The following is an 18,629-nucleotide window of genomic DNA, read 5'->3' on the forward strand; positions in this document are numbered from 1 at the left end:
GCTCTGTATACAGCTTAAAGTTTTTCCTCAGGCAGGAGAGCCACTCCGGGTATCTTTCAATTTCAATTTAGGAGTGATGGGAAAGCCCTTTGTATTATGATCAATGGTGGCTTGCTTGTAGGTAATCCACTTCCATGTGACTGTTGTTTTGACTTGGTCTTTAACCTCTTAGGTTGAGTCAGAGTTCTTTTTTGTTTTTGTTTTTGATTTTGATTTATCAGCTATGATACGAGACTCGTTTACACTTGAAATGAAAGTGATGGAAGCATGGTTGACCCAATGGTGATACTGGTTCAAGAAAGTCTAGGTCAGATTTCTGATAGGGACATTACTAAGAGATCAAAATGACTTTGACAAACACATTTCTGAGTTTTCATTTGCACAAAGCAGAGAATGAACTGATCATCCCAAGAAGTCACATACTAACCATGACTGGTTTCTAAAAGAAGGGGTTCCTCTGCATTACCTCATAGAGTTATTGTAAATGTTAAATGCAATAAAACATCATTTCTCAAAAGAAAAGATCTAGGAGCAAGGTAAAGAGGAGCTCTCTTTCCTGCCCTACCCCATTTATTTTATCCTTTTCAGTTTATTTCAGTACAAAAGCAATGAGCATTGTTCTATGCTAGGCGTTGTGCTAGTAATGGAAATTTTAAAAAAGATTGATTTGGCTCGCAATATTTTTAACAGCTTTATTGAGATATAGTACACATACCACATGATTTATCTATTTAATGTATACAATTCAATGGTGTTTAGTATATACTCAGGATTCACATATTCAGTTTACTTTAAGACTCATAACAATTTTTGCTAAACAACTCCTTGGGTCCAGAGGGGAAGAGAAATGCCTTGGTTCCATCTGCTCCTTCCATCAGAATAATGGTACCCACTACTTATTCAGTACCACCTCCTATGAGCTCAGTCCTATGCCTAGTTGCTTTAATTCTTATTGGGTACAGTTATCTAGAAACTTATATTGTTTAGGCTCCATTTCCCTGGAAAACCAGTTATTTCTGTAACTTTTGCCTCATATTTCTTCCTCTAGTTCTTGAAGCTTACTGGGCTTCTTTGTGAAGGGGAAGAGAGATATAGAAACAGCTAATATGTTCATGCTTCTGATGAGAGTCACAAAAGCTATATGCTTTATTTATTTCATACCATTTTTTATTGGGCAAGAGAATACCCATGCCCACACAGATGAGGTGAATTTAAGATTACTGATGGGCTGTGGCCAAATAATAGTGGCTTACAATCCCCTGTTCTGATTTAGAGATATATAAAAACATTTTCTTCCTATAAACTTTGAGGTGTTTATTATTTTCAGTCTCAGATTTCCATTTTTTCCCCCCAGAAGATAGATCTAACCCTCTTACTAGTTAGCTACTTTGTCTGTACTGTGAAGTAATTCTTGTGCAAATGTTTTTGTAACAAAGTTGTTCTTTTAAAAACAATCAAACAAGCAAACATAAAAACAAACCACTTTGAAATGTGTGTGACTATGTGCTACACTGTAAGTGGTAAAGATAAGAAATGGAAAAAGGTTTTTGTAACTTTAACAGATGTATGGCTAGGAAAAAATCATTTTCCTTAAACCCCAGCACACAAAAAATATTCAGGTTGGCTAACTTTCCGGCACTGATTAGGTATTTTATATATGTTCTGTTGAATAATTAACATTGGATATTGAAGCTAATTTCTCTTTTGGTTCTAAATTCAACGATAATGGGGATCCCTGGGTGGCGCAGCGGTTTGGCACCTGCCTTTGGCCCAGGGCGCGATCCTGGAGACCCGGGATCGAATCCCACGTCGGGCTCCCGGTGCATGGAGCCTGCTTCTCCCTCTGCCTATGTCTCTGCCTCTCTCTCTCTCTCTCTCTGTATGACTATCGTAAATAAAAAAATAAATAAATAAATTCAACGATAATGTTATTGTGATATACATTTTTTTTAGGCTGTGGGAGGAGCATTTAACGGAAATGCCAATTAAAAGAAAAACTTTGCCAATCTTAATAATTAATAATTGAATCTGAACTATTTTAAATGAAGAGTGTAAATGCGTAAGTCTAAGTGTCCATTTTAAAATTAAGTTTTTGAACCACTTCGGTTGGCTTTAATTACAAAAAAACAGTTTGAATCTGCAATTCAAGGGGAGTTAATTCTGATAATTGCTTCTTTAATGTTTAGTATTTTTAAAGCAGAAATGGCTAATATTATTTGTCCATCTAAGCCTCATATGCTGTCATTCTGAGATTTTTCTCCAATGGCATGCAAATAAACAAATGTTCTAATGGTTTTATTTTATTTTGTTTTTCTAGGAGTCAGAGAATAATAAGTTATGTTCCCTGTATTCCTTCCGAAATACCTCTACCTCACCACATAAGCCTGACGAAGGGAGTCGGGACCGCGAGATAATGACCAGTGTTACTTTTGGAACCCCAGAACGCCGCAAAGGGAGCCTTGCCGATGTGGTGGACACACTGAAACAGAAGAAGCTTGAGGAAATGACTCGGACTGAACAAGAGGGTATGTGTGGACTTAACTGTTGAGCTTTATTCTTTCAAAGATTCCAGGCCTTTAAAAAAAACTGAGTGGGATTTCAAGGGCCAAAGCGGTGCATAATTGGCACTAGCCAGGAAAAAGTTATTCACAGGCTACCATGGTGATGGCAGATTGTAATCCATTGAGAGTATTAAGCAGATAGCTCCATTTTTCTAAAACTTTGTGCATTTCATTTTGTTCTTATGATAACAAATCACATTTTTAAACGGACTGCAAGCCTTACCCTGGAAAAAGGTGTAGCATGGAAACTTTTGCAGCTGCAACTTTATTTCTCATTTTTTCTCCCTTATTTCCTTTTGATGGATAGTGTCTTATGAAAAGATCAACTGTTTAAAAAGAAAAAACAAACAAAAAATAAAAACTAATTTCTCATTTTTATAAATATTACAAATTTATAAATATTATCCTTTCATCTCCAAATGTTGTAGAATTGAGAGTTGAGCTTTCAAATATTGTCAAAACTAAATGCTCAAGAGGGAAGTGCTGCAACACATGGCATATATTACAACATCACACATCTACCTTCTCTACTCTCTCAAGAGTCCACTTAGGTTTGTCTAGGTTCTAAAGAATAAAAGAAAGAAGATTCTAATATATCTTTAAATTAAAGAAATCAAAATAAGTGATTGCTGTACAATGTATGTTCTTTAGGTACTGATTTTAGACTGAAATGTAGGGTTCTGGATTTATTGCTAACATTGTAAGTTAAATTTAGAGTTCTCTGGCACTGCAGAGGAATAGAGATATAAGGAAATTTTTCATGTAACTTAATTTTATTCCTAGAAGGGCTTAGAAGTGTAAAAGTTTTGAGAATTAACTATAATAATGAATATAGAAGTCTCTGATGAGCAGTAAACTACATAAACTTGGGGTATTGTTATGATTATCATATTATAAATGTCATTTTATCAAGCTATAATGTAATGATGCCCCCAGAGATCATTGAGATAATTAGGACTATTTGGCTTTATGGTTCTCTGCAATTACGAAACTTTTGAGTTCTTGTATCTACTTGTTATAGGTATCTTTTCATACGTGTGTGCGTGCATGCGTGAAATGTGTTCTCCTCCTTCAATATCAGATTGCAGGCTGTTACTTTTTGCATAGTTGTGAATAATTTCTAATTTGTTTCTTTTCTCATTAATAAATTATGAAAATAGATGATCAAAATAACCTCTAGACTATAAGTAAAATATAAACATATATGTCTGGGTGAATCTCTGAGAGATTCTGGGTAATATACATGATCTTTAGTTCATAGACTTTTGGCTGCTCAGACACTTTATTTTCCCCTGCTCAGCTATGTTCTAGAATAAGTGAAGCTGTCAGATCAATAATCTCTGAATAGGTGAGTTTGCTAGATTATTTTTAATTATGATTTACCAAAAAGATGGTTTAGTCCTATAAGAAAGTGGTTTTCAAAGTACTTTAGAGAGCTCTTTAATGTAAAAATAAAGAAATTGATTGTGATGATTTTTTTTCCAGTGTGAACTCCTAGAAAATTTAAAATAATATTTCTCTTGCAAGTCATGGTTAGTTTTCTTTTCTTCCTCTTTATTATTTTGTGTTAAAGATTTGGTACAAGAGAGGGACCTACAAAATGAGACCTCTCATTTGAGAGTAGTTTATCCCTATCAAAGAACATTTTTATGTACTTTACTGGACTTTGTTTTCTGTAGTAGACATATTTTAGGGATCAAAAATTCAGGCATTTTTAGTGTATTTTAATGTATATGATATATTATGTATAAATATGAAGTGAAAAAGGATATGCTCATCAAACTTACAGATTCTACAAATCTGGGAGGAATACTGCATAAAATGTATGAAAGAAACAAAACTCAAAAGGTTTTGACAAACCAAAAATATGAACTTAAAATTAATTCATCAAAGTAAAATTTAATAGATCTTATTGTTAAGTCCAGAGATTGTGACCAAAACTCCTAGCTGCACAAATAATTACTGAAGGAAATTCAAATAGCATACATATGAATTTAAAATATATAAGCTTATGGTTTTAGGTGACAGAAAGTGCACTGGGGTCAGCATGATGAATATTGCCAAAAATTTGTTAGTGCTATCTCAGTCAGCATTATTAGAATTACAGTGTGCAGCCTTTAAAAGGTGGTACTCCCATTAAACTCCCTCGCTGCTCAATAGAATGCATCTGAATTATTGTATTGAGTTGAGAATCACCACACTTTAAGAGGGACTAAAAAACATTGGGGTATTTTCAGAGGAGAACAGTTGACATGATAATAGACATTACAGTTAAATAATAAGAGGAATGATTAAAGAAACTAGTAATATTAAACCCAGAGAAAATAGATGATGGATGATATGATGGTGTCTTTAAAGAGTTAAAGTCACGTGGAGGAAGGATTGGGTTTGTTCTATATAGTTCTACAGTGATAGAATGAACGTCAGTGACAAGAAGTTGCAAGGAACCAGATTATCATTCATAACAAGATTAACTCTCTAACGGTTGTACCTTTCCATGTATGGAATAATTTTTGGAAGATAATAAATTATTCTTGGAGATTGGTGGCAATCTTTTTTTTTTAAGATTTTATTTGTTTACTCATGAGAGACACAGGGAGAGAGAGAAAGAGAGAGAGAAAGAGAGAGAGAGAGAGAGAGAGAGGCAGAGAAATAGGCAGAGGGAGAAGCAGGCCCCCTGCAAGGAGCCTGATGTGGGACTCAATCCTGGGACTCCAGGACCACACCCTGAGCAGAAGGCAGGCGTTAAATGACTGAGCCACCCAGGTGCCCCAATTGGTGGCAATCTTAACTTCCATTTTAATAGGGCAAGGAGATAGAAGATGAGTCTTTTTCTTTTCTTTTCTTTTTTTTTTGCTCTGTTCCCTCCTTCCTTCTTTTTTTTTTAATAAATTAATTTTTATTGGTGTTCAATTTACCAACATACAGAATAACACCCAGTGCTCATCCCGACAAGTGTCCCCCTCAGTGCCCGTCACCCATTCACCCCCACCCCCCGCCCTCCTCCCCCTCCACCACCCCTAGTTCATTTCCCAGAGTTAGAAGTCTTTATGTTCTGTCTCCCTTTCTGATATTTCCCACACATTTCCTCTCCCTTCCCTTATATTCCCTTTCACTATTATTCATATTCCCCAAATGAATGAGAACATACACTGTTTGTCCTTCTCCGATTAACTTACTTCACTCAGCATAATACCCTCCAGTTCCATCCACGTTGAAGCAAATGGTGGGTATTTGTCATTTCTAATGGCTGAGTAATATTCCATTGTATACATAAACCACTTCCATTGTATACATAAACCACTCTTTTCTTTTTTAAAAGATTTGATTTATTTATTCATGAGAGATACAAAGAGAGAAGCAGAGACACAGGCAGAGGGAGAAGCAGGCTTCTCTTGGAGAACTCAATGGGGGACTCGATCCCAGGACCCCGAGATCTTGCCCTGAGCCGAAGGCAGACGCTCAACCACTGAGCCACCCAGACATCCCAGATTGGTCTTTTTCTAATGCCAAAGCTCTATGAATTTTCATGAACAATATTCTTATACAATATTTTATAGTTCATCATATATATTTTGTATAGCCCTAATCAAGAATTACATAGTATCATGATTATTTTTCTGTAAGTTTTCTCTTTATTTTGCAAGGTGCTATGATAGAATCTAGGGATTCTGATCTGCTTACTTTTTCTTTTTGGCCATGGATTTCCTTGTTGGTCTCGTGAAACCTATAGGTTATTTCTTAGTTTAAATGCACAAAGTGAAATCCATGGAATTACAGAGAAAATGAGTTATATAAAACTGTTAAATAATTTTAAATTTTCGTGATATGGTAGAAAGTGCTACTTTACTAATGCATTAACCAACAATATTTATTGGAGGGACTCAAATACCAAAATTTTAAAGTAGCGACAAACATAAAAGATATTTTGAGATATCATGAACTAGTACAATGTGATATAAAAATATACTGTAATTCTTTTGGTTACAGCATCACACATACTATGAATATTTTATGATTTGTTCCCTGCATCCACAATTTAAGGAGTGCAAATTTTCAATTAGAGGTGAGTTGAAAAGAATTTTTCCATCCAGGTTCACCATTCAAGGCCTCCTGAATCCTGTAGATGGAGTCTTGAGGCCTGTGGACCCTAGGTTAAGAACCTCTATGCTACATGTTATGGGGCACCCATCATAAATAAAACAACAGTCTCTAAGTTTAAATAGTTCATATTCTAGTAGGATAGATTAGATAGATAGATAGATAGATAGATAGATAGATAGATAGATAGAATATATACAAAGTGAACTCTAATTCAGTGTCTAATATATGATAGATTCCATGAGAGTCATATAGATAAAATATTATAGGAATTTACAGGATAGATTCCATGGCCTAGGAAGCCATGGAAATGTTCTAAAGGAAATGAGTCTTAGCTGGTCTTGGAGAATAAAAGATTTGGATAGGCAGAAATTCAGGGGAGGGACATTTCAGGCTGACAGAATAGGCAGAGATCTTTAAAATAGCCAACAGGGGGTCCCTGGGTGGCTCAGCAGTTGAGCATCTGCCATCAGCCCAGGGCCTGATCCTGGAGACCCAGGATCAAGTCCCATGTCAGGCTCCATGCACGGAGAGCTTCTTTCTCCTCTGTGTCTCTGCCTCTCTCTCTCTCTCTCTCTCTCTCTCTCTCTCTCTCTCTGTCTCTCATGAATAAATAAATAAAATCTAAAAAAGTAAATAAAATAGACAACAGTTCATGTTCTATTTTAAAGAATGTGAAGATGTATATGGGATTTAAGACTGAAAAAGTAGTTTGCGTTTAGTTCACTGAGGTTCTTTAATTCTTGGCTAAGGAGTTTGTACTTTAGATTGAAGGTCGTGGAAGAACCATTGACTATTTTTTCAGCACAACAGGGTGATGGATTTAGAGCTGTCCTTCAGGAAGTTAATCTGGCAGCTCCTTGTAGGATGTATGGGAGAAGGAGAGACATTGAGGAAATTGTTTCAGGCTAGAGACAATGAGGTCCTGAACTAAGGCAGCAGAAATGAGAAAGGAGGAAGGGGTGCATATGGAAAAGATATTAGGAGATAAATTGTTAGGAGTTGACATTTAAGTGAGGAGACCAAGGGAGAGGAATGGTTCAAGTGTTGCTCAAACTTTTTAAACTTTGAGTGAGCAGGATGGTGGTAATACAATTAATAATAATTTTTTTTAAAGTAGAGGAACATGTTTTAGAAATGGGAGCCATGAGGATTTCTCTTTTCTACTTTGAGTTTGATTCCTAATTTTAATTATCTGCTTGGAGCAATACTACAGAACAGTATAATGGGATTTCTGACTCTATAAAACTGTATTTCAGATCTGAGGAAGTATAATAGCTTCACCAATATTTGCCTGGGTTTTGTCCCTATTTAAAGCCCCAGGTCCCTCTCCTCTTGTGAAACAGCTCTTATCCTATGGGACATATAAGGGCTTTCAAATACATTACTTGCCTCTCTCTCACCTCTGTATCCTGGTTTGAAGGCCATACCTCATAAATAACAAACCTGTGTGATTGACATGATAACATGACTTTTCCTGAGTCATTCTTGTCCTGGAGAATGTTTTAACTTTATCAGGCTAAATACTTTCCCCTTCACTTCCCCTCATATATAGGAACTGATCTATAAAAAGTTTATTTATTATAGCCTAGTTAAAAACAATATCTACATGATAAAACAAAAACTCTCCACATAGCATTAGGGAAGTTATTCTTTTACAGGCAGATCCTTTCATCAGCCAAATAATTGTCCAGTATTTTATCTACCATCCCTAAAGAAATGCCTTCTTCAGAGCAGTGATTTGACTGGATTGCTGAAACACTGATGAACAAAGGTGTCTATCTGAAGTGCCTCCTCTGAAAGTGAGACTTGTGGGAAAATAGACAAGGTTTCTATTTTGTTGAAAGTTTAACCTTGATTTTTTGGTCATAGGTAGATAGGAATATTGATTATATATATATATATATATATATATATATATAATAGAATGAACAGAATCTACCTTTTAAAATAGTGTTGCTATTGGTGGATAGAATATGCAGAAAGACTTTGATGATAGGTTCAGGTTAAAATGCTTCCAAGATAAAAATCCTTCAGCTGTGATTAAATGATGAATTTTAGTTATCCTTGTATCACCCATCTTGTTGCCAATGTAGCTGGGCTCTAACATAAGCGACAGTTGTCAGAAAATGAATACTTTAAAAAGGACTTCTATATCTAAATACATATATTTAATCAGAGAGTCCTTTGGCTTCTGAAAATAAGTTGTCTAATGAGAATTTCATTTGAGCAGCTGCGACTGAGGAGGTCAACAGGCATTGCCTAGGAGAATATGGCCCAGCTGGTTAAATCTGGTTGTTGTCGTGATTTAAATGGTCAAGTGCTGCTTGTAATCCAGGACCGTCTGTTTGTAAAGGGAAGAGTGAGTGCTTCAGCATAATGTACAGCTGTTTTAATCTCTCTTTAATAATAGTGCTTCAGCCACTATCATGTCTTGTGTATCATACTACTAAGTATATGATCCTAGGCCGAGTGAACTGGTTTGGGTCAGGTTCTGGAGGCATGTGAGCTTGCAGAGAAAGGAATACAATGATATAAACCTCAACTCTCTGACAAAGTAAAACCTTCTCTTTTTGGCTCTTTTACATATTTTTAGGTAATAATTATCGTGATTAAAAGGGAGTGATACTAGATAGAAATATTTGAACATGTGAGCTCTGATAGAAGCCATAAACTTAATGGGAAGTATGTGGGGTTTAGGTACAGTTGCATAGGATATATGTTGGACAGAAATTAGAGCATTTGCCCAGTGGAATTGTGTGCCACAGTTATCATGATAATGAAAGTATGTGGTTTCATTTGACTGTGTATGTGGAGAAAGGGCAGGAGCATTTGAGCTTTGGATTCCTGGTGGGATAGGCTTTCCAATGCATTATGCAGCTGTTACCCCTCACAAGAATGAACACGTGTTTATGTGTATATCTGACAGATTATTATCATTATTCACATCTCTAAACAATAACTTGGATTTTTACATATATTTTTACTGAATTATATTTAGTTAGTATATATGTTGGCATGTATTGCTTATCTGATAGCTTTTGCTGTACTCAAGGAGGAATGTGGTATAAACAATGGGGAAACTCAGTTTTGAAAGTCATGTTTCTGATGAGCTAGATTTGTGTTTAACCATAAATTTTATTATGTGGAGGGGCAGTAAGATTAAGAACCTGGGTTCTGGAGCTACACTGCCTGTGTTTGAAACGCAGTTCAGCATTTGCCAGGTAGATAACACAGGGCTCCTCTCTGTGCCTCAGTTTTCTCCATCAAAAACTGGACATAAATATAGTGCTATTACAAGAATCAAGATTTAGTTAATGCAACTAAAGCATTTAGTGCATTACCAGCATGTAGTTAGTGCACAATAAATGGAGCCAACATTATTTTCTAGCTGTGTGACCTTCAACAAATTACTTAGTCTTTTTGTGCTTCAGTTCCCTCCCCAGTAAAACTGGATGAATGATATCTACTTTGCAGGGTTGTGTGAGGATTTCACATATGAAATATATAAAACACATAGCATCTATAATTATAATTATTATTACTGTTACTATTATAATTGCCATTACTGTTATTATTTGAAGATACATTTTTTAAGAGAAATATTACAGGAATCTCATCTTTCGCCACAGACAGAATCATAGGAAATGTCCCATGGTGTTAGGGGATTTAGCATTTGGCAGCAATGACGTTCCTGTTTTCTGGAAGAGCAATTCAGTTTAACTCTCCTTTCAGGCTTTTTGGAAAAGCTGATACTAAAGTTTCCCCACTGGAAGCCAATCTTCCCTGCTGAGAAATATGCGGAATATGATGTTGTCAGTGAGAGAGGTTGGTAAAGCCTTGGATGAGGTTTTCAGATAGTACCCAGTTAAGAGCAATGTGTTCCTGTTAGAGAAAAAAAATCTATTAAAAGCCCATGCGAAGAAGAAGAAGAAGGAGAAGGAGAAGAGAAGGAGAAGGAGAAGGAGAAGGAGAAGAAGGAGTTGTTAACATTCATACCATGCTAGAGCATCAAAAGAATTTTTTTAAGGGAGAATTTATGGATATTACGTTTGCCACTGTTGTGATTGAAGGTTATGTTGGTGAAGCATTTAGAATATTTGAGATCCAAACTCTTCTTTATATTTCTCATTCATGGGAAAAATTGGAAGGGTTTTAGATTTTTGCTTAAGAAACACATTAAGTATTCATTACAAAAGCTGCAGAATTATTATTTTGAATATTTGGAAATTTCAAGTCATTTAAATGCTGAAGTTCCCCAAGACCACTCATACTCTAAGTGAAGAAGCAATCAGGTATTCAGAGCAATGCTGATTCAACTTCATTTCTTCTTCTTTTTAAAATACTGCATCTTAAAAAAATAAAATAAAATACTACATCTTTCCTCCTATGATATTTTGCCTTTCCTCTGTTTTAAAGAATTTGTATATTCATAGCAAGTACCTATCTAGTGCCTGATATTTTAAATAAACATATTTTCTGAAAGTATTGTGCAACTAGGGATAAAAATGAGCTAGAACTACTGGTTTTTTAATTATGAAAAGAATTATATTTGGTATGTTCCTGTGTGAAGTATATTTGCTTTCTAATTCTTTGGAAACAGCACATCCTCTTATATAACTTTATAAACAATATAATCAGTCTGACTCCTGTGATCCCCAGACAATCTGGATGAATCTTGGCTATTTCAATTTGTTGTTGTTTTACAACTCCCATTTACAGCGTTGGCAATGCACTAGTTGGTTGAATCTTTTTCTTAACTCCATTTTGCGTGTCTCTGCCTTGAAAAGATACTTCAAATTTCTTGGCTCATTTCTATTTCTTCAGATTTAAACATTCTTTTCTTAAAGCTCTAAGAATGTTAAGAGCAGATGCAGGCAATTGCCTTTGATTTTTTTTTTCTTCTTCACCTGGGAAGCAAGAAGGTGTTCTGGCATTTTGTTGTTTAGAAAGAGGATACAGCCTCCTGATGGTTTGATGAAATAAGTCATATTCTTATATGATTTTTGAGCCTGTAGAGTTTGAGTGTATTGTAGGCATTTCACATTTTTTCCATTGAAAATTTATTAGATAAACTTCAAGATGTATGCTGGGATTCTGAGAAGTAATAGGAGTGGTTTTTAGATTCATATTCTTTTTCTTATATAATATGTATATAAAATAAAAAAAATAAATATGAAAAGAAGTGGTAAATTTAAATATGTGTTTATTTTGTGGTATTTGACATATGAATGTAATAAGGCATAATAATTTTAAAAATGCCTGTGCATTCATCATCCAACCTAATACAAATTGCTACTTCGAATCTGCCTATGTTTTTTTCACCTGTCCAATCCCTTTATATTCTACCTAGATGTAACTCCTGCCAGAACTATGTGTTTATCATTTTCCCTTTTTGTTTTGAAACCGTTGTTTGGGTTTGTTTTAGAACTTTGTAAAAGTGGTACTACAGTGTAACCTTCTGCACCTTGTTTCCTACACTCATAATTCTACTCTAAGCTCAATTTTGCAGTGTACAGCTCTCGTCCATTTTCATTTTCATGTAATAGTCTGTATATTATTCCATAGAATGATATACAGGAGTATATTCTCCTGTCTTTAGATATTTGGGTGCTATTGTTCTCTACAAGTACAAACAATGATGCTAGGAACATTCTTATGACTGTCTTCTAATACACACATGTGCATGAGTTTTTTCTCTAGAGTGTATTCCCAGGAGTGGGGTTGCTGTTGACCAATTTTTGTATTCTTTTTCCACTCTGTTGGAAAACATTACACAAAGAAGTTGGAGCTACAGTGTGTGCGTGCATGCGTGCGTGCATGCGTGTGTGTAGTATAATCCTTGAAAGCTTTAACTTAACTGCCTATACCTTTTGGTTCTACCTTCCTCAAAATGTCTAGTACAGGTATCTTTTTATCACCGAGCTTTTCCAAAGCTCACATGAGCCTTTGATGGACCCTTCACTGCAATTTTCCTCTTTCCTTTTGTTGTATCTTAATAGAATTCTTCAACCCTTCTTTCAACTATGAGCACAAGTGTATTGTCATTCTCCCACTGGACTATGATTACTAGGTTTGTTAGGAAACACTTTTTTTCCCCTTATGATCCTCTTTATTGACGTTTCCAGTCTGGTGTGATTTTTGAATTAAAGAAATTCCCGATCTCTAGGCATATCTGGCTCCCAATAATTTTTTTCTTAAATACTTACCTCAAGCTCAAGATTAACTAGCAAATGTGTTGATTATTGCCACAGTTCTGTCTTGCATTTATATTGAAATAGACAGTTTTCTAATCAGTTGACTTGTTAGCTGGAAGTCTCTATCTTTTCCTTAGAATGTTTAATTTGAGAATCCTTTGAGATACTGGCCTGAATACAATATGTGTTCTTGTCCTGACTCTAATAACTTACTGGGTAGTGCCTAATAATTGATTAATAGTTAATTAATTGATTGATGTTAGCACAAGTTTCTTAATTCAGAAAACATGGACATTAGTCTAGCATTAAAGGCCAAATTCTAAAATTCTGTGCTGCTCTGATTTTCTTTTAGAGTTTGTATCTCAATTTCAGCATTATCAGTAATTTTCTTTTTCAAACTGTTTTCAGGCTAGAAGTCATCTGAACCAATCTCATGACTCATTTTTCTTTTATTATGCTTAAAATCATTCTTTACTATTCCCAGTCTCTTTTTTCTGATGTTATAATCTTTATGAAGATAGAGATAAAAACTCCCATTCAATTTTGATGTGTGAAAAGTTATTGTACAATGAGGTACTTATAGATGAAGCCATGGGTAATAGGCTCAGAAAGTTCTGTGTATGGTTTGAGAGATTGGCAAACAGAAGTGGGTGTTGGTAGAGTACCATGATCTACAAGAAGTAAGGGTTAGTAAGTCTACATTTGTCTGGTTGTTGTAAGGGGGATTTGGGCCTTAGAGAGAATTCATGGCCATAATTATTAACCATATGAGGCCATAATTTAATGCTGAATAACTGACACTTAGACCTATCATAAGCTTTCTTAATTTATGTTTTGAGGGTTTAAGTATAACTGAGAAGCCATAACTGAGAAGCCAGATAACTCCCACAGTGAGGTCGTAATACATAGACCATCCACTAGCATTTGAAGTGCAGAAGTTAGAAGCCTGTGAACATCCCTAATTGCTTTCAGATAATGAATTGAAAATGTGTAAATACAAATACATAGTTAGAAAAAAATCGAAGGTATAATGAAAAATAACTATGAAAAATGTGACAAAGTATTGACTTATTTGCAATAAGAACCACACAGCAGCAGCAGCAGAAACACTGTGCTAATGTATGACTTGTGAATGAAGGCAACCACTAGTCAATGGGCAGTCTTTAGGGTAGCTAACAAACTGTGTACACCGGGATTCCATTCTACTCCAGAATACAGCCCTAATTCATTTAATTGGAAGTTTTTAGCGGATCCTTCAGAAATACCTCTTATCTTTAAGTTTTTACTTGTGTCATAGACCAGAGAGATGGGGAATTTAATTATTGCATAAGCATTGCATATTGCTTATGCATTAATTCTTGAATGTTCTTTTGGGCTATCTCTCTTTGTTTTCAGATAGAAGAAAGAGTCTGGAGGAAACTATATTATGTTCCTAATGTAAGAAGTCCTAAAAACAATCCTGTGATCTTTTTGACTATTTTTGATGATGTCACATGTAGTGACCATGTTATTTTGGAATACAGAAGACAGCAGTAAATTAATGTTGTATGCTTATAAATATTATTCACACAAATCTCACATGTACAAAAGTTTATATATTAATTTTAATTTTTCCATTATTAATTTAATTTGACCTTTAAGGCCCCGTTCTGACTAATAGCAGAAAGTCTGATCTCACTTCCAGGTAAATTTCCAGTTACTTTATGATTTAACTTCAGTCACTTAGAATTATGCCCCTTTTACTTCTTCCTGGTATTATCTGATAGAGGGTTTAGGCATTTTTTTTTTTTGGCATTCATATCTGGCTATGATCATCAGTCTCTATTATGCTTAGAATAAAATTCATTGTTTAAAATCCAAACACTATACTCTGGCTTTCAAGGCTCATCTTTTATTACTTTACCCTTTTCTTAAACCACTCCAGCTTATTCCAGCCTGTTGGGTTTTGTTGTTGTTGTTGTTGTTTGTTTGTTTTCCTGTCAAACATGTCTTAGTTCCTTTGCACTTACTTTTCCATGTATCTAGAATGATTTTCCTTGAGATCCATGTACACTGACTCTTTCTTGTCATTCAGATCTCAGCTTAATTATCACTTCTTCAGAGAAGCCTTACTTAACCTTTAGATCTTAAGTAGGTCCCAGTTACTCTTTACCATATTACGCTCTTCAATTTTCACCCTAGCATTTTCCACTACCAGATATGCTTTTGTTCCTTTGTCTTCCTTTTGTCTCTCTCACTCCACTAAAGGGAGGGAAGTCAATGACAGCAGAGACCTTCTCTGATTTGTCCACTGCTCTATTCCCAATGCCTAATATTGACTGGAACACAAGACCCTTATTAAATGTTTGTGGATTGAATAAATGAGTGAAGGTTGCTAAATGATCTGAAGTGGTGTCTCCTGTTCTTCCTCTATTGTTCTGGCATTTACTTTTTTACTCCCTCATCCAGGCCTCTCTTAACCATATCTTTGTCTTTCATAATATTGGAAGTCAATATAGGAAATGAAAGTAAGTTCCTCTTTTCATGGCCCTTTCTTCTCTCTATTGGTACACATTTATTGTTCAAAAGTCAGCTGCCAATGGGAATGTAACTCCAGATACAATTTTATTTTCTGTTGTCCGCTAGGTCAAACATATGCTTCCTAACTCTTCTGAAACTACAACATTTCAGTTCTCCATTCCACGTAACTGTATGCAAGAGTAGAGCCCTTTGTATGAAGCTACACAAGTGAAAAGATTTTTAAAAATATGCTCTAATTATCTTAATCTATGGTGAAAACTGAGTCACTGGCTTTCACTGTGGCTACTCCTACTCTTTACTCCTTGCTGTGTAGTCAGTAATAGCTTCAGAAGTTAGGGATTAGGGATATTCTTAGTACCTGATGGGGACTAGCATTGATTTTATTTTTTTCTTGCTTAAAACTGTTTTTCTAACAGTAGTATTTATTATCTTTCATATCTGTTGTGCTTTTTCTTTTGCCTAGTGTGGACATTCTTTAGAATGTCACATTAGAGCCACCACACATTATTAGAATTTGATTCCTAGGGTCCATTTATAATTTTTCTCTAGTGATCTTTCTGACTAAGAAACTTGAGGATGTAACAATCTCATAATGATCTTTCTTATATAAGAGTCAGCCCTATGTTGAAGTTGAATTAGTTATATAGTAACATACTTCTTGTTCAGCCATTATCCTTCCAAACCCAGAATAACCTTCCATCTCTCCTCTGCTTATCTAAATTTTCCATCTATTTTACAATGTACAAAATCCATATCACATCTGATCTTCTACTAACTACTTTAGCCCTCATGACTTCCTAATTCTCTGAGATTTGTGGCAATAAACAAACAAACACCAAATTCATGGAAATTGAGAGCAGAAAAGTGGTACCAGGTTTTAGGGGATGGGTGAAATAGAAATTTCAAGTATACAAATTTATAGGTATAAGATGAATAAGGTCTGAAGAACTAATGTATAACATGGTGGCCATAGTTAATAACACTGTATTAAATAACTGAAATTTACTTAAATTAGTGTTATAGAGTAGAAATTAAACATTCTTATGCCTACCTATTCCAAAATAGTACAGAGATGAGGTGATGGAGGGGGAAATCCTTTCAAATGTATACAATTAATCATCATATTGTATATTTATATATCTTGCAATTTTATTTGTCAATTATACCTCAATAAAGCTGGAAAAAACTGTATATCATTCCACTTATCAATAGATTATACCTCTAATTATATTGTTTGCTGTTTTTTTTTAATTGAGATTTTATTGAGATAATTATAGGTTCCCATGTAATTGTAAGAAATAATACAGAGAGATCCAGTGAACATTTGGGCCATATTCCCTCAGTGTTAACATTTTATAAAACTATTATATAATGTCACATCCAGTTTATTGCCACTGATACAGTTTACTGACATTACTCATATTTCTCCAGTTTTAATTATACTCAGTTGTTTTGGGGTGTGTATATTAAATTCTAAACAGTTTTGTCACCTATAAATCACATATATAGGTTCACATATCTACTGCCATAATCAAGATATTAAATAGTTCCAACACCACAAAGATCCCTTGTGTTGCTTTTTTTTTTTACAACCACACCCACCTCTCTTCCACTCTTAACATCCGTCACCGTCTGTACCAAATCATTGTCAAACAATAGTGTATTCTTCATTTCTAACATTTTGACATTTCAAAGATGTTATATGATTGGAATCACACAGTAAGTACATGTTTGGAATTGGATTTTTTAAAACTCAGCATAATTTCCTCAGAAGTATCCATGTTGTTGTGTATATCAATAGTTCATAATATTTTTTATTGCTGAACAGTTTTCAAGTGTATATAGCACATGTATGTTTCACAATTTGTCTAAAGGCATCAATTCAAAATCCAGTTTTTAGCAAATAAAGTTGCTATGAACATTTGTGTGCAGGTTTTTGTATGCAACTAAGCTTTCATTTCTATGGAATTTATGCCCAGGAGTATGGTCGCTGGGTTGTATGGTAATTGATGTTTAGTTTTATAAGAAACTGCCAGCTATTTTAGAATAGCTAAAGCTATTTCACATTCCCAACAGCAATGTATGAGTGACCTAATTTCTCTGCAACTTTGCCAGAATTTTGTTTTGTTATTTTATTTTAGCCATTCTAATAGTGTGTAATGATTTCTCATTGTGGACTTACATTGTATTTCTTTTATGGCTAATGATGTTAGACATCATTTTATGTGCTTGTTCACCATCTATTTATATATCCTCTGGTGAAATGTCTATTCATGTCTATTGTCTTTTAATTGGATTGTTTTTTACTGTTAAGTTGGGAGAGTTCTTTATTAATGTAGATACTAGTCCTATGTCAAATATGTGATTTGCAAATATTTTCTTCCAGTTTTCAGCTTGCCTTTTCATCCTTTTTACACAGGCTTTCATAGAGCAAAAGTTGATACTTTCAAAGAGGTACTAGAAAGCAATTTTTCATTTTATGGATCATGCTTTTGGTGTTAAGTCTAAGAACACTGCCTAGCCCTATATTCTAAACATTTTTCTAAAGTATTTATAGTTTTACACTTTACATTTAAGTCTATAATCCATTTAGAGTCAACTTTTGTATCAGATGTGAGATTAGGTCACTTTTTTATTTTTAAAAAATGTTTTATTTATTCATGAGAGACACACACACACACACACAGAGAGAGAGAGAGAGAGAGAGAGAGAGAGAGAGAGAGGCAGAGACACAGGCAGAGGGAGAAGCAGGCTCCATGAAGGGAGCCTGCCATGGGACTCGATCCCGGGTCTCCAGGATCACGCCCTGGGCTGAAGGTGACGCTAAACCGCTAAGCCGCCCGGGCTGCCTAGGTCACATTTTAAAATAAGGTGTGAAATTTAGGTTTCATTTTGAGTTAGCAAGGTCATAGGATACAAGATCAACACATAAAACTCAACCATATTTCTATATATTAGCAATGGATATATGAAAACAAATTAAAAACACTTTATGGTTTTCAATTGCTCCAAATAAAATGAAGACTGTAGGTATACATTTAAAGCATATGGAGGGGAATATAAGGGAAGGGAGAAGAAATGTGTGGGAGATATCAGAAAGGGACACAGAACATAAAGACTTCTAACTCTGGGAAATGAACTAGGGGTGGTGGAAGGGGAGGAGGACGGGGGGTGGGGGTGAATGGGTGACGGGCATGGAGGGGGACACTTGACGGGATGAGCACTGGGTGTTATTCTGTATGTTGGTAAA

At 35.0% G+C, this 18,629-nt stretch overlaps 1 protein-coding gene across 1 annotated transcript in view; it reads left to right on the forward strand.

The window, feature by feature from the left end:
• Window positions 1-18,629, forward strand: part of SOX6 (SRY-box transcription factor 6) — a 411,290-nt gene that overhangs the window by 76,632 nt on the left and 316,029 nt on the right. Inside the window, exon 3 of the mRNA XM_055317952.1 lies at window positions 2,318-2,525. Within this exon, the coding sequence (XP_055173927.1) occupies window positions 2,318-2,525 (208 nt within the window). The remainder of the gene's footprint in view (window positions 1-2,317; window positions 2,526-18,629) is intronic.

This window comes from Nyctereutes procyonoides, unplaced genomic scaffold (genome assembly GCF_905146905.1).
Source record: "Nyctereutes procyonoides isolate TBG_1078 unplaced genomic scaffold, NYPRO_anot_genome, whole genome shotgun sequence".
Taxonomy (NCBI): Eukaryota; Metazoa; Chordata; class Mammalia; order Carnivora; family Canidae; genus Nyctereutes; species Nyctereutes procyonoides.